Source organism: Coenobita brevimanus, chromosome 51 (genome assembly GCF_032717465.1).
Source record: "Coenobita brevimanus isolate Jiangsu-jjx chromosome 51, ASM3271746v2, whole genome shotgun sequence".
Classification (NCBI taxonomy): domain Eukaryota; kingdom Metazoa; phylum Arthropoda; class Malacostraca; order Decapoda; family Coenobitidae; genus Coenobita; species Coenobita brevimanus.
The window spans coordinates 1,078,198-1,093,669 of NC_137004.1; the positions used below are offsets into that span (position 1 = coordinate 1,078,198).

Here is a 15,472-nt window from a genome sequence, read left to right on the forward strand (position 1 = left end):
ACTTATACTTGTACCATGATAAATTCTGCAATTGTTTTGCTCACCTTTATTCTTGTACATGGGTACATTCAAGGTCCTTCTCCACTATACAGGCATTTCCACTCATACAAGAGAATATTACAATGTTACATGCAAAATATATCATTAAGGAAAAAGTGCTTGGGAGTCTCCTGTGCTACTGTTCTACAACTCCTTATCTTTGAGCTTTGTAGAACTGGATCTCTTATAATTTCACAACCTAATTTTTTTTATCTTGTAAACAAATAAAACAGACAAAAATATTAACATGTCACATACAAAACAAACTGGTAGGGAAAAGATCCTAGGGATTCTCCTATGCTAATAAAAAAACAACCTTTCCTAACTTTTTGAGCTTGGCATATTACCAATATGTCTTCTTGCCTGCCTACTTACCCACTGCTGCCTCTCTCCCTACATCCAAGCCTCTCCATGCCTTCCCCTTGCCTCCTGCCCTCCCTCCCTACCCTTCCATGCCTTCCCCTTGCCTTCTTCCTTCCTAGCTCTACATACCTTCCCCTTGCCTCCTTACCTCTCTCTCTCTCTCTCTCTCTCTCTCTATACCTCTCCATGTCCTTCTCTTGCCTTCTTCCCTCCTGTGTTCCTAATCTCCAAGCCTTCTCCTTGGTTCCTTACCTTCTTCCCTTCTTACCTGCCTCACCATTCCTTCCCTCTAACTCTCCCTCCCTCCCTCCTTCCCTTCCTATCTCTCCATGCCTTTCCCTTGCCTCTTTCTTTCCCACACTCCCTTCCTCCATCCTTACCTTTCCATGCCTCCCTTTGCCTCCCTTCTGCCCTCCTTACATTTCCATGCTTCCCTTGCTTCCTTCCCTCCATCTCTCTGTATTCTTGATGCTTTCCTTTACCTCCTTTCCTTCCTCCTCCCCTCCCTCCCTCTAAACCTCTCCAGGCCATCCCCTATCTTCTTCCTCTCCCTCCCTGGGTACTTCTCCATGTCTTTCCTGTGTCTCACTGTCCCTGCCAACCAACTGTCTATCTCTGCCTCCAGGTCTGTCTTATCATCTTCTGTGTGCCTCAGTTGGCCCACCTCACTCTGCCTACCTGCTCATCAAACCTACCAAACATAATGTAATGTAGTATAACCTAAACCAACCCAATCCAGTCTAACCCAACCTAATCTAACTTAACCTAACCTAACCTAAATCAACCCTACCCAACCCAACTCAGCCCAACAACCCAACCCAACACAATCCAGCCCAACAACCCAACCCAATCCAGTATAACAAAACTTAACATAACCAAACATTCCCTCCTGCCTCACTCTGTCTACTCACTACCTTCTCTTACCTCCCTGCCAGCTTCATCACCCTCTACATGCCTTACTCCCCTTCTATATTGTGACCAAATCCTTCCTGCATTACACAAAATTGTCAGTTACAAACAAGAATAAAGTTCAAAAAGATGTCACATATTCCTCTCTTTCTCTCTCTCTCTCTCTCACCCTGGAGAAGGTCCTGTTACAGAGGTGGCACAGGTCACTGAGGTGCTGATACTCCATGCTTGAATTCTGGATAGAGAAACTCAGCAGCTTTGATACAGGGTCCAGGATGCTCTGAGGATGTACAGTTGCCATTAATATCTAAATAAACTAAACCATCATCATCATTATCATCATCACTACCATCTCCAACATATACAATAAGAGAAAGAGATAAATTAGCTTTAATGGTAGCAGTGGGACTTCAATAAGCAATTCAGTAATTTTCTATTAAAGGCATATAAGAACATCAGAAAAGTGGCTTTATAACAAAGACTTACAGTACAAATCAGGTAAAAACATTTATTCTATTGTTTTCCTAAATTCATTGTATCTATCCTCTGTCTTTGATAACTTTTATGACAATTCTCTCCTAAAGTCTCTCTAACTACATCATCATCATCATCATCAGTGAAATGATACTTTTCTTCATCTTAAGAAGATGTAAGATTCATCTTCATCATCATGAACATCATTATCATCATTGTCTTGATTATTTTTTCATTAAAAGATGATGTGAGATAGGGCCCAAAAACAGGGAAAGGGAGTATTGTATATAAAAATGGCCTATCGACAAATTGTCCACAGAAATGAGCACCATAATACACACATCATTCCACACCCTGAAATCCTAGTTCTACCTCACAATCCCAACCATCCACATCTTGCTTTATAAACCTTCTGTTTCTTCTGATGCTTATCTTCTGTCTACTTTTCCACCTTCTCTCCATCTCTCTGTTGTCTCAACCACCTCCTCCTCTTCCCTCTTCCAACATCTCTCCTTCTCACCCCTACATTCCCTCCTTCCAACCATGCACCCCTATTCAAACACACACACACACACACACACACACACACACACACACACACACACACACACCAATTTATAAGGGAGGAAACAGGGAAGAACCCCTGAATTCTAGACCAGTGTCCCTAACCAGCATGGTCACGAAATTATGCGAGAGAATCCTGAAAGATAGATGGATAAAATATCTGGAAGAGATGAACATTTTGGCTGAAAGTCAGTTTGGATTCAGATGTGGAAGAGCATGTGTTTCCAACTTCTTGAGCTATTACTCAAGAGTGATTGACGTGTTACAGGAGAGAGATGGTTGGGTGGATTGTGTGTATTCAGATTTGGAGAAGGCCTTCGACAAGGTACCCCATAAGAGATTAATGTGGAAACTAGAACATATAGGAGGACTGAAGGGGAACCTCCTGGAATGGATGAGAGACTTTTTGGGAGACAGACAAATGAGGACAGTAATAAAGGATAGGATGTCTGGATGGAGGAAAGTAACAAGTGGAGTCCCACAGGGCTAGGTGTTGGCGCCAGTAATGTTCTTAATTTACATAAATGATATGGCAGATGGAGTGAACAGTTATGCAAATCTGTTTGCTGATGATGCAAAGATCTTGAGGAAGGTAGAGGCTGAGGATGACTGTAAAATGTTGCAGGAGGATCTGGATAGGATACATGCTTGAAGCCGGATGTGGGAAATGAAATTTAACGCAAAGAAATGTAAAATATTGGAAATGAGTAAAAGTACCAAGAGGCCATCACTGAATTATATGATGGGTAATAAACCAATCACAAAAGTGAGAGAAGAGAAAGATATGGGAGTGCTGGTCCAGGATTGTTTGTCACTTGAAGAACATATTATCAAGACAGTTAGAAAGATGTATAAACTCTTGACTAATATAAGCGTAGCATTTCATTGCATGGATGAGAAAATGATGAAAAAATTGATAGTGGCCATGATCTGCCCCAGGTTAGAATATGCAGCAATAGTGTGGTCCCCACACAAAAAGAAAGATATAAACAAGATTGAGAGAATACAAAGAACAGCAACCAAGATGGTCCCCAGCCTGGCAGATCGGTCGTACAGAAAAAGGCTGGAAAAGCTGGATTTGCCTTCCTTAGAGGAAAGGAGAGAGAGGGGTGACATGACTGTAGTGTTCAGGACCATGATGGGAGTAAATAATACTGACAGAGAAGATCTGTTTGTATGGGATAAGACAGTAACAAGAGGACAAGAAATGAAACTGAAGAAGCCAAGCTGCCTGAAGGATATCAAGAAATATAGTTTTCCTTATACAGTAGGCTCACACAGTGCACATCATAACAGTCCTGGCTCATGCACAGTGCGGATCCGTTCTCTACAGCTAACCTGTCGTGTACAACATGTGGCGTTTTTATTTTTTTTTGCTGCTCCATCCTGGCCTGTAATTCACCGCACCATGGCTCCAGCCCCATGAGTTAAGAAACTTCTGATGCACATCACCAAGTTAGAGATTATCAAGATGAAGGAGGAGGGACAAGGAAACACCGCCATCGGGAAAGCCCTGGGACTGGCTGAAGCAACAGTGAGGACAGTGTGGAAGAACCGTGATGCCATAAGGGCTGTAGTGAAGACATATGGTGTCTCTGACCAAGATGGCCGTTCGCAGGTGGGAAATCGTGTGATGATACTAATAGAACGATATCTTGCCACCTTCATAATGAGGAAGGAGAAGGAAGGTGTTCCACTGAATGGCAAATTTATGTGGAACCAAGCCCAGCTCTTTTACGAGGCAGCATCTCGCAAGTTAAATGTGGACAAACCTTTCAAGGAATCAGTTGGATGGCTGGACCGTTTTCTGAAGCGCAAGGAACTCCGTCACGTCAAAGTGTCTGGTGAACGTGCCTCTGCCGAGGAGCTGGCCGCGAGAGACTATCATGCGATATTTAGAGCTCTTCTTGAAGAGGGACGGTACACCAAGGATCAGATCTACAGCATCGACGAAACATCGTTATACTACAAGGCCATGCCCAAATCAACTTACATGGCTAAAAGACAGAAACAGGCCCCTGGTTGCAAGCTCCAAAAGTGTAAGATGACAGTGATGTTCGCTGTAAACCTGTCTGGGAGCCACAAGATGAGACCAGTTGCCGTACACACAGCTTCACACCCAAGGTGCTACAAAAACTTCACGAACATGGACTCAAGTGGCGTGTACTGGTTCAAGTCTGCAAATGGCTGGATGACCGGGAACATTATGGCAGACTGGTTAATGAGGTGCTGCATCCCCGATGCCAGGGCCAAGTGTCAGGAACTTGGCATTCCATTTAAGATGCTCCTTGTGCTGGACGATGCACCAAGTCACGCTCCATATCTAGAAGATCTACACAAGGATTGTCGTGTTGTGTTTCTGCCGCCCCAGATGATGTCACGAGTGCAGCCACTGGATCAAGAACTGATCGCCACTGTGAAGCACTTCTACCATACAGTAAGCAAGTGTACGACTACCTACGCAGGAAGACCGACACACAAGAGGAGCTTCATGCCCTACAAGAAGATCACGACGATGACCTCGATGAGGCACTTGTTTCCGTTCCATCTCCGCCAGCAGCTGTATCCCGACCCGCCACAGGTGCCATGACTGTTGAGGCATTTTGGCGTCATTTTACACTGCGCCATGTTGGGGTGAGGACCAGGAGGGAGATGGAAACGAGGCCAGCTTGAGATTTATTCTAATAGGTCCATGCATGGGCTCCTATCTCTAGCACAGCCTAAGTCAGACTGCCTGCCAAGCCCCAGGTGCAGACAATGATGTCCACGGGAAAACTTCCCACACAAATACAAACTCCATCAGAAATCCGTTACCTCAAATTAAGTACATTATTCTACAGACTATATTATGCTGGAATTCACTGAAATGGTATTTTCATGAAGTTTGCAATTTCCAATGCCGAAAGGATGCAGACAAATCCTCAGTGACTGAGTATGCCCAAAATCAGCTTGTTTTCATCAAACTTCTTGTTTCTTCATTAGAAATTTGATGAATCTCATGGCAACTGCTGGTGAAGCCAAAGTATCTTCCGTCTGTGCAGTCACTCTGCTTACACGTGGCTGTGAAGGTCATAAGGCATTACTAGTAATAGTGGTAGCAGTTGTAGCTGTAACAGTAGTAGTAGTAGTAACAGTAGTAGTAATAGTAGTACCAGTAGTAGTTGTAGTAGTAGTAACTGTAATAATAATAATAATAAACGGCCATACCACGATGAGTACACCGCTTCCCGTCCGGTCAGCGAAGTTAAGCAACGTTGGGTCTGGTTAGTACTTGGATGGGTGACCGCCTGGGAACACCAGATGCTGGTGGCATAACGTTCTCCCTACGTGTCAAGTGGGGTTGGTGGAGGATTAGTGCCCCACCCTGTAAAACAATTAACTCTAAGCCCTTGGCCACCCCGTTTGGGATACATGGCGTCTGGCAATGAATGAATGAATAATAATAATAATAATAATAATAATAATAATAGTCGTAACAGGCGGAGAATAGCCGTTGTATTAACACCCTGTCCTTTATATTTTTCTGTCTTTTTTGTTATGCTTTGTGCTGATTGTTTATTTTCCTTTTTCTTAATTTCCTGAAGCCATATAGTATCTTTCCCTTTTTTGTTACTTGTTTTTCTTGCTTTTCCCCAAACTGCTGCACTGGTGCATCTTCCCCAGGGCCAGATAACATATAGATAAAAGCACTTTTATTTCAGGAGTGAGGGCCATATTCTTTGATGTGGGACTTTCCAAGGGTCCTCTCACTAAATGTCACATGACTCTGAAACAACAAATGGGACACTCCAACTGACCAGTTATATTCAATATTTGAAGTCTATTGATTACTCCATATATACTCCATATGCTTTTGTTACTTCATATATGATTTCTGTTATAACTCCAGATCTGCATGAGACTAATGGAAAATGAAATGCAGAAACAAATAATTCCAAAAACCTCCTAACAAAGGGTATCCCTTGGTAGTTAGCTGTGCTGACCAGCTAACCACTTGGTTGTATCCTATATAGTCCAGCCTGTACCTCTTGATAAGTTCTGGGTCCTCATGTAAATCCAGAACACTTTTTCAAGGGCAAAAATTTTTCACTCAGCATTCCCAAGGCTGTTGTTGTTTGGCAGTGTTAGAAACTTGAGAATTCTTAGGCACATTAGAACAGCTCATGAGGCAACTGCCATGTGACATCTGTAAAGTGTAATTTTTATCCGTAAGAATTTTTGTGAACAGTGTTCAGTCAAAACACCCAGAATTAAGGGAAAAATCAAGAAATTTAAAACATCAAGGGTTGTTAACAACTCTAAGAATCACTGTTAATACAGGCCCCTAGTCAAAACCATGTGAGGTGCTGACTACCAGATGGGAGTGCCAATTCTCTGTATGGTCTATGTATTATACAGTACCTGTAAGGGCAGATCCCACAGTAGTAGTAATTTACCTGTGGTTGTCACGTCTGCTCAGTCAGACAGACAGGGATTAAACAACAACACACATACTCTTTTCTCTCACATTCCAGAAAAATACATTCTCTCTCTCTCTCTCAGCTATCCATCACTGCCCTCCCTTCCTTCTCTATCATCCTAATCTCTTTCTTGCACTCTCTCACCTTATGGGCCGCAACTCCTGGCACCTTCATGACTGCAACCAACACCCTCATGACTGGTTGCATTGCCGAAGCTTCTAGTCCTGCAGCACACATAAACACCTTTCTCAGAAATGCGTCGAAGAGTGGAACAAGTGAGGGGGAAAGAACGCCACCACCTTCACCACCCACACACTCCATATATGTGGCCACATTTCCCAAGAGATGGGTGAGGTTGTCAGTTGGGAGCACTTTCTTTGAATTCAGGTTCTGCAAAAATATGACAAAGCTCATGATAGGTACAATGCTAGTATTTTCCTGATTTTGTTTACCTAAAAATGGGTCAAAGGGACCAGTGTCATTAACCCTCTCACTGCCAAGGTTTCTGTAATACTGTATTTAATTTCAGCTAATGTTAGACTATTTTATTCAGCTGAGAGTCAGTCATATGAGCCTGAGTGTTAACAACAGTGCCATTAATCCTCTCATGCTTGCAACAACTCCAGTTGCAAGGAACAGCATGGTGGAATGAAGAGGTGAGACAGGCTGTGGCACAAAAGAAGAAAGCATACAATGAATGGATGAGAAATAGGGGCGTGGAAGAAGTTGAGAGGCGGAAGAGAGAGTTATATGTAGAAAGAAAGAGAGAGGTGAAAAGATTAGTAAGAGAGAGTAAGAAGAGAGTGGATGAGGAATTTGGAAGGAATTTGAGTGTAAAGTGGAGGGATTGTAAGAAAATGTTCTGGAAAGAGGTGAAGAGAGTAAGACAGGGTGGAAGTGAGGTGAGCAGGGGAGTGAAAGATAAAAATGGTAGATTACTAGTGGAAAAGGGAGAAAAAGTGAGCAGATGGAGAGAACACTTTAAGAAATTGTTGAACATAGAGGATGGAAGTGATGCGAGTATAAGTGGCTGGGGAATGGCTTGGAGAAGGAGGGAGGTTAGAAGACAGGAAGAAATCAGTAGGACAGAAGTTGTGGAACCAATAAAGAAAGTTAAATTGAGGAAAGCCCCAGGAATTGATGGAGTGTGTGGTGAAATGCTGAAGCATGGGGGAGAGATAGTAGTAGAATAGATGTGGAAGATGTTCAGATTGGCCTGGGAGGAAGGTAGAGTTCCGGAGGATTGGAAATCAGGCATAATTATTCCCTTGTACAAAGGAAAAGGGGATAAAGAAGTGTGTGGTAATCATAGGGGCATTTGTCTTCTTAGTATAATAGGAAAAGTGTATACTTATTGACAGAGTTAGGGAAATAACAGAGGAATTAGTTGAAGAAGAACAGGGAGGTTTTAGGAAGGGAAGAGGTTGTGTAGATCAGATATTCATTCTTAGATCTTTAGTGGAAAAGTTTCTAGAGAAGGGAACGAAGTTGTATGCGGCTTTCAGAGATTTGGAGAAAGCATATGACAAGGTTGACAGACAAGGATTTTGGAAAGTATTAAGAATATATGGAGTAGATGGGAAGTTGCTGAATGCTGTGAAGAGCATGTATGATGGTGCGAAGGCTGCAGTGCATGTGGATGGTGAACTGAGTGAATTTTTCTCTTTGAAGGTTGGGTTGAAACAGGGATGTGTCATGTCTCCATGGTTGTTCAATCTGTACATGGATGGGGTAATAAAAAAGGTACAAGGTAGGGTAGTGGATGTTGGAGTGGCCCTGGTGAGAGAGGATAGTGTTTGGAAACTCCCTGTACTGTTGTTTGCAGATGATACTGTGTTGTTGAGTGAAGACGAAGGGGAGCTGTAAGGCTTGGTGGATGAGTTTGGGAGAGTGTGTAAGTAACGGAATCTAAAGGTGAATGTAGGGAAGAGTAAAGTGACGGTCTTTGAGAGAGGTGTAGTCACTGAATGAACAGCGAGGTTGGATGGTGAGGAATTGGAAAATGTGAGTACGTTTAAGTACTTGGGTAGTGTGATGAGTAAGGATGGAGGTTTGGAGGGTGAAGTGCTTGAAAGGGTACAGCAGGGAAGAAAGGTTGCTGGTTCTTTGAAAGCAGTGATAAGAAACAGGGAAGTGAGCATGGAAGTGAAAAAGTTACTACATGACAGTATTGTGATACCAACTCTAACGTTCGGAAGTGAAGCTTGGACGTTGTTGGAAGGACACAAGTCAAGAGTGAGAGCAGTGGAAGTGAGTTATTTAAAAGGAGCCTGTGGAGTCACATGGAGAGACGGGCTGACGAATGAGGATATAAAGGAGCGTTGTGGTGTTGACGTGGATGTGATAGGAAGTGTTATGAGGAACACACTGAGGTGGTTTGGCCATGTGGAGAGGATGAAGGGTGAAAGACTGACGAAGAGAGTGTATGTGAGTGAGGTGGAGGGGGGAAGAGGGAGGAGGAGGCCGAGGATGAGATGGAGGGATGGGGTGGAGAGGTATATGAGAGAGGAGGGTGTTAGTTGGGAGTAGGGCAATGAAATGGCAGGGGACAGGGCGACTTGGAGGCGATTTGTTTGTGGCCACCCCAAACGGGATTGAGGCGTCTGGCAATAGATAGGTAGATAGATAGACATACGTGATGAAGATGACGGGAGGCATTATACTTTGTCTTAGCTCAGAGATACGTGCTTCGTCACTAGCCAGTTCATACTGGTTTTACAATCGATTGTATTATGCCCAAGTTGACACATGGCTGATCACCCTCCCTTTTTTTGTGCCTATTGTTACCTGTAATACATGCACTGACTGACTGTTTGATTGTGTGCCTGTGTAAAGTGGGGGCAAATGGGGAAAAGTGGGGTGAGAAGGGGGACTTTGGGGAAACGTCCTGAACCAAATTCCATTTTTCCCATAAGTTTAGTTATTTCTACGGCACGGTTTTCTATGGGGTGGCATTGTTTCAGAACCAATTACCCGCACCTTAGGCGACTTGACTGTATCACTAAGGGGTGACATGGAGCTCACTAAGGTACCCTTGTTAACTGGGTGGAGAGACACAAATATGGTCCATCGAAGAACCAAACCTTCATACTCTTCTCCACATCTCACTGTGGTGAGGCACTGTCTCCTGCCAGGGAACATCAGTTCACTGCACAGGATAGCCCTGCAGGGGTGACTGCTTGCCTGCAGTTGATGAGTCTGCTAAGCCAGACAGACCTGCTATACTACCATTATTACCACCACCATCTATCCTTCTATTTATTATATATCATCCACTCCTTTCTTGCTCCATCAGAAACATTGGGGTCTGGGGCTAGGCTACTTAGTCCTGTCACTTAAATTAAGATACAGGTCTCTAGTCCCTGTGTGGCATGTATAGAATAAACCCCAACCACCCTTTGGATCTAAATCCTTATGGACCACACCCAGTTGGGACACCTTAGCCTACTAGACCACCAGGCATCCCCACCACTATCAAAGTCCCAAAATCAAGATTCACACCCTTAGAGTGTAGTACATTACCTCCAGAAGCAGCTGGATGGGAGCAGATGGGTTGAGCTCATTGAAGTCAGCAAGTGCCTGAGCCAATGTCCGGAACAGCTGCACTCTCTGGTGTTCTGAGGGAGAGACAGCCAATATCATATCAGTATTTAAATTACAATAAATTCTTGACATAATTTTTTGATCTGATGTTCTGAGGGTAAAACAGGTAACTAAAAGAGGTAAAGGCCAATCCCATTTTACCCCCTTTGAGGTTTAAGGTCCCAAGGAAAGGCTCTCGTAGTCTGTTACATTTAAAGATAGGTAACCAGCTTACTATCCAAGGTAGCATTAAATGACTGGGAAAAAAAAAGTCACTATGGTCCTTCCATTTTATCCAGATCGTTTGGGCGTTGTCCCTCACGGGACTTCCCCTACATGCGACGTTGCCACAGTTTCTACTGGGCCAATTATCGGATTAGAGACAAGGGTTAACCCTCACTCCCAGCTCTCTCTCTCTGTCTCTCTCTCTTTCTCTCTCTCTCTGCATATAAAATCAACATTTTATGGAGAATTATTTCTATAAAAAGTCTATACGGTTTTATGAATTATTATAGTTTGAGGAAAAGCCTCCTGACTCTGTCTGTCTGCCTCTCTCTCTATCTCTCTGCATGTAAAATCTACAGTTTATGGTGATTTATTTCTATAAAAAGCCTATATGGTTTTATGAATTATTATAGTTTGTTCTGGTGACTTTTGTGTAATGCAGGCTTGATTGAAGGAAGAGCAAATTCATCTGACTGTTACTTCACTCACGTTGGTGGCTTGGCTGTTCGAGCAACAGCTTTTGAGGGATCAATTATAGGTCCCCAGTTTGCCTTCTCTTCTAAAAAATACTTATTTACGCTGTAAATAAGTTCTTTTTCTCGACTGTGGAGCAGACGAGGGCGAGTAGTAGGGGTAGGAGCTTATCTTTTAATGGCGGTCAGAGAAAGTGACCTGTGGATTGACACCTGACCTACCCTCACTGACTCACCTACAAGCATGACACCGTTGGAATGCAACATTGCCAAGTGTTGTGGTATTTATAAAAAGTCATTGTTATTATTAAAAACAATAGGTATTTTCATACACTATATAGCCATATTAGAGAATTTTATATATATATATATACTGTAAATAAATTTCATTTAGAAGTAGCAAATAGCTGACATGAGACAGAGAGGTGTGTTTTGGTACAGATTTGGCAGAGTCGCTCAAAGGGGAAGTCCCATGAGGGACAACGCTCAAACGATCTGGATAAAATGGAAGGACCATAGGGCATTCTAACCGCTACCCCACCAGGAGCCCAAAAGACAGGCAATATAGTTAACTGGTAACACAGTCCTTTATTACCCCTTTGAGAGACAATCCTATATTCCTGGAACTGTTGGCATAAATGAAAACTCATAATATCATTACCTATTTAAGTTATAATAAAAATAACAGGTTTTCTTCCATGTTTCAAAAACTGAGCCCTGAACTGAACCTGTTGGTGATTGTGCTTGTCACTGGTAATATGATGTTGGTAATAAAATTATGAGCTTTTGACAAAGCATTTTATTTATCTATCTATCTATCTATTGCCAGACACCATAATCCCGTACGGGGTGGCCATTTGACTCTGAGTTATTTGTTTTACAGGGATGGAATATAAAAAAATATATATATATGGTACAGCATTGTACTGGACCTCTTTGTATTCCATTTTCAATAGGCCACTGCCAGATGATCTAAACTGCTAAAGGAAGATATCTTGTATTGAAGGGGGTTAATAAAGGCAATATTTAATCTCTCCACTTCAAAAAGTCTCTCCTGAAATGAATAAAATCATCTGAGGACTGCAAGAATATACCAAACAATATATCTCTGGAGTGAAGCAATTAAGTTACAATGAATTCTTGACATAACTTGCTACCCATGTTCAAAAACTGAACTGATGTATCCTGGAGTTAAGATGTGCAATATGAGCAATATGATAGCATCCTTTCTGTTACAATGGCTTTCATTCACCTATCTATCTATCTATCTGTCTCTAGCCAGACACCTTAATTCATGTCACCCTTTCCACCTGTGCCATTAAGCTACAATCTTTCCAATGTACATCATCCTCACTTCTATACTACTCCGCCCTATCTCACCATATCATCTTCACCCTCCTTGTCCCCCTCTTGCCTTTCAATTCATTTACATACAGTACACCCTTAGTCAATTTCTCAGTCTCCATTCTCTCCACATGGCCATGCCATCTCAGGGTTCTTCTCCATGTGCTTTCCAGGACTTCTACATCAACACCACCAAACTCATTAACATCCTGATTTGTCTAACAGTTTCTCCACATATCTCCACATGCTGCATTCAAATGACTCATTTCCACTCCTTTTACTCTTGGCTTGCATCCTTTCAACAGAATCCAAGCTTTATTGCCATATGTGTGAGTGGGCAGAGTCAAGATCACAGTACTGTCATGCAATACCTTCTTTAATTCCATGCTCACTTCCCTATTGCGTATCACAGCTCTCAGTGTCCCTACAATCTTTCTTCACTGCTGTACCCTTTCTTGCACTTCATCTTCTAAACTTCCATCCTCATTCATCAAACTAGCTAAGCATTTAAAGGCACTCACATTCTCCAATTTCTACACTCACACTCTTCATTTTCTAATCATTCAGGAAAAGTATGCAATGTATTGGATTTGCTGCTGTCCTCATTAGGGCCACTCCAACATCCACTGCCCTACTTTGTAGCTCTTTTATAACCCCATCCATATACAGATTGAACAACCATGGAGCCATGACACATCCCTGTTTCAACCCAACCTTCAAATACAAAAATTCATTTTGATGTTCATAGCACTGTTCATATTTACCTCCTTAATGATGACACCTTGTTTTTTTTTTTACTTCTGTTACCTCCAGAAAATATCTGCCAGCTTAGCAAAGACTTTTCTAAATAAAGGAGTTAAGCCTTCATTAAATCCTTCACTGAAAAAGGTCTCCCCTACACTGACAATATAAGCATCAATATAATCATAGCCCGACATGAAACACTAGCACAATATGTAATAAGCAGGTAGATATGTCTGGTGCATAGGAGGAGACGACACACAAATCCCCCGGCCTAGACGACCAAGAATGTATAGTGCACGTCAACACACGCTGTAACTCACAGAAGCCAGTTAACTCATGTGGCAGAAACATGCTAGAAGCCATACACACACGAACATATGCACACAAATCAGCCATCAAGAAGCCAGGCCACAATATATACCCATAAATCAGATGTGCAAGTCAGAAGGAGAGAGAAGGAATAGGAGATAAGGAGGAGGCAGAAGGAGACTGAGTAGCATAGTAGGTGGGAGCCAGTAAGTAATTAGCTATCACTCTGGCAATTAGTGGGTCATGTCACTCTGTCTGTGAACAATATAACTGCGTCACAACAAAACTCCATAACCCAAGAGCGTCTCTACCTCACCTTCACTTATGATACAAGCGAGACGGGGGGGGGGGTAGTGAGGCAGAGGAAGACCAACAAATATACAACCTCCATGTTATCCCGCCAATCTACTACAATCCCACCTCCTTGTTACGACTATTATCTACATTTCGCAGTAGCAGTAATCTATGATTCTGTACATTTATCCATATTATTGACATTGGTGGCATCTACCCACCTAGATACCTACCTACCTATCTACCTAATCATAAGCAAGACAAAAAGAAACCTGTCACCAGACTGAAGACATTAAGATGTCCTTGGGGTATAAAATACACTATCAGTATTTAACTCCATCACTACATGAGAAGGTGGTAGGTGATGGAGACCATCATCCTCACACTTGATGTAATGCTGCTTAATTCTTCCTTCACAAAATTTATTCTTCTGTGTCTGTCCTCCGCTCTTCCTGTTTCTCCCATCCTTCCTATCACTTTTTATTACTGTGCTCTTTCTTTCTCCTTACTGCTGGTGGCTCTGCACTAAGGGACAAGCCTAATGATTTCCTGTAACCCAGGAAACCATTTACAATGCTGGGTGATAACCATATAACAAAAAAAATGGGGTGAGGTGGATCCTTCTATGGTGCCCATTGACTACATGTAATTATGAATGCAGTGTCCATAGAGGAATCAAATTTTCACGCCCTTCCCTGCACCTCACCAAGGGAATATCAGTTCACTACAAAGGATGGAGGTACAGAGGCAGCTGCTTACCAGTGGTTGGTGGGTCTATTCAGCCAGACTGTCCTCCTTTAAAGTAGTTTACTTTCATTATTAAGTTGATGATTTCTTTCCTTCATTCTTTCCCCTTCCTTCTGCCTATGGGTGACTTTACACTCCCTCTTCTGTCACTCTTTCCTTCATTCTTCCCTCTTCCTTCTGCCTATGGGTGACTCTAAACTGAGTGACAAGCCAAATGGTTTCCTGTACACCAGGAAACCATTTACTATGCTGGATGGTAATCATCCATTCATCCAACCAATCCTACATTGCCCCATGAGGAGCGTAAGAGCCCGGGGCTAGGCATGTTGGTCCTGACATTTAAGATGAGAGCGACCAGCCTCACTCATCCCTGAGCGGCATTACATGAACAATAACCCCAACCACCCTTGGGATATAAACCTTTGCTGGCTCAATCCGACTGGAGCGCCTTAATTACCCACTAAACCACCTGGTGCCTTAATTTGGTTATATGGTTACCACCAAGCATAGTAAATGGTTTCCTGGTGTACGGGAAACCACTTGGCTTGTCACTCAGTGTAGAGTCACCCATAGGCAGAAGACAAGGAAAGAATGAAGGAAAGAAAGACAAAAGAGGGAGTGTAAAGTCACCCACAGGCAGAAGGACGAGGAAAGAATGAAGGAAAGAAAGACAGAAGAGGAAGGAAGGAAAGCAGCACTGCATTAAGTGAGTGGATGGTAAGCACCCCCACCATATAACCAAATTATGGCACCTAGTGGTTTAGTGGGATATTAACCCGCCCCATCCCGACCACTTTTCCACCACTGACTCCCCCCAATCCCGACCATTTTAGGAAAAAATTTTTTTTGGCTCAAACCTTCGCTTTTGGTGAGAAACATTGAAAATTCATAGAGAAATCGCTCACCTGAGGTTTAAAATACTCATTACAGGCAGGAAAGCCTCCT

At 42.7% G+C, this 15,472-nt stretch overlaps 1 protein-coding gene and 1 pseudogene across 1 annotated transcript in view; one reads left to right on the forward strand and one right to left on the reverse strand.

The window, feature by feature from the left end:
• Positions 1–15,472, reverse strand: part of unc79 (UNC-79 domain-containing protein) — a 384,753-nt gene that overhangs the window by 35,738 nt on the left and 333,543 nt on the right. The window contains 3 exon segments of the mRNA XM_080272838.1: positions 1,481–1,591; positions 6,954–7,199; positions 10,332–10,426. Coding sequence (XP_080128964.1) covers positions 1,481–1,591; positions 6,954–7,199; positions 10,332–10,426 — 452 coding nt within the window.
• Positions 5,543–5,661, forward strand: LOC145400320 (5S ribosomal RNA; annotated as a pseudogene).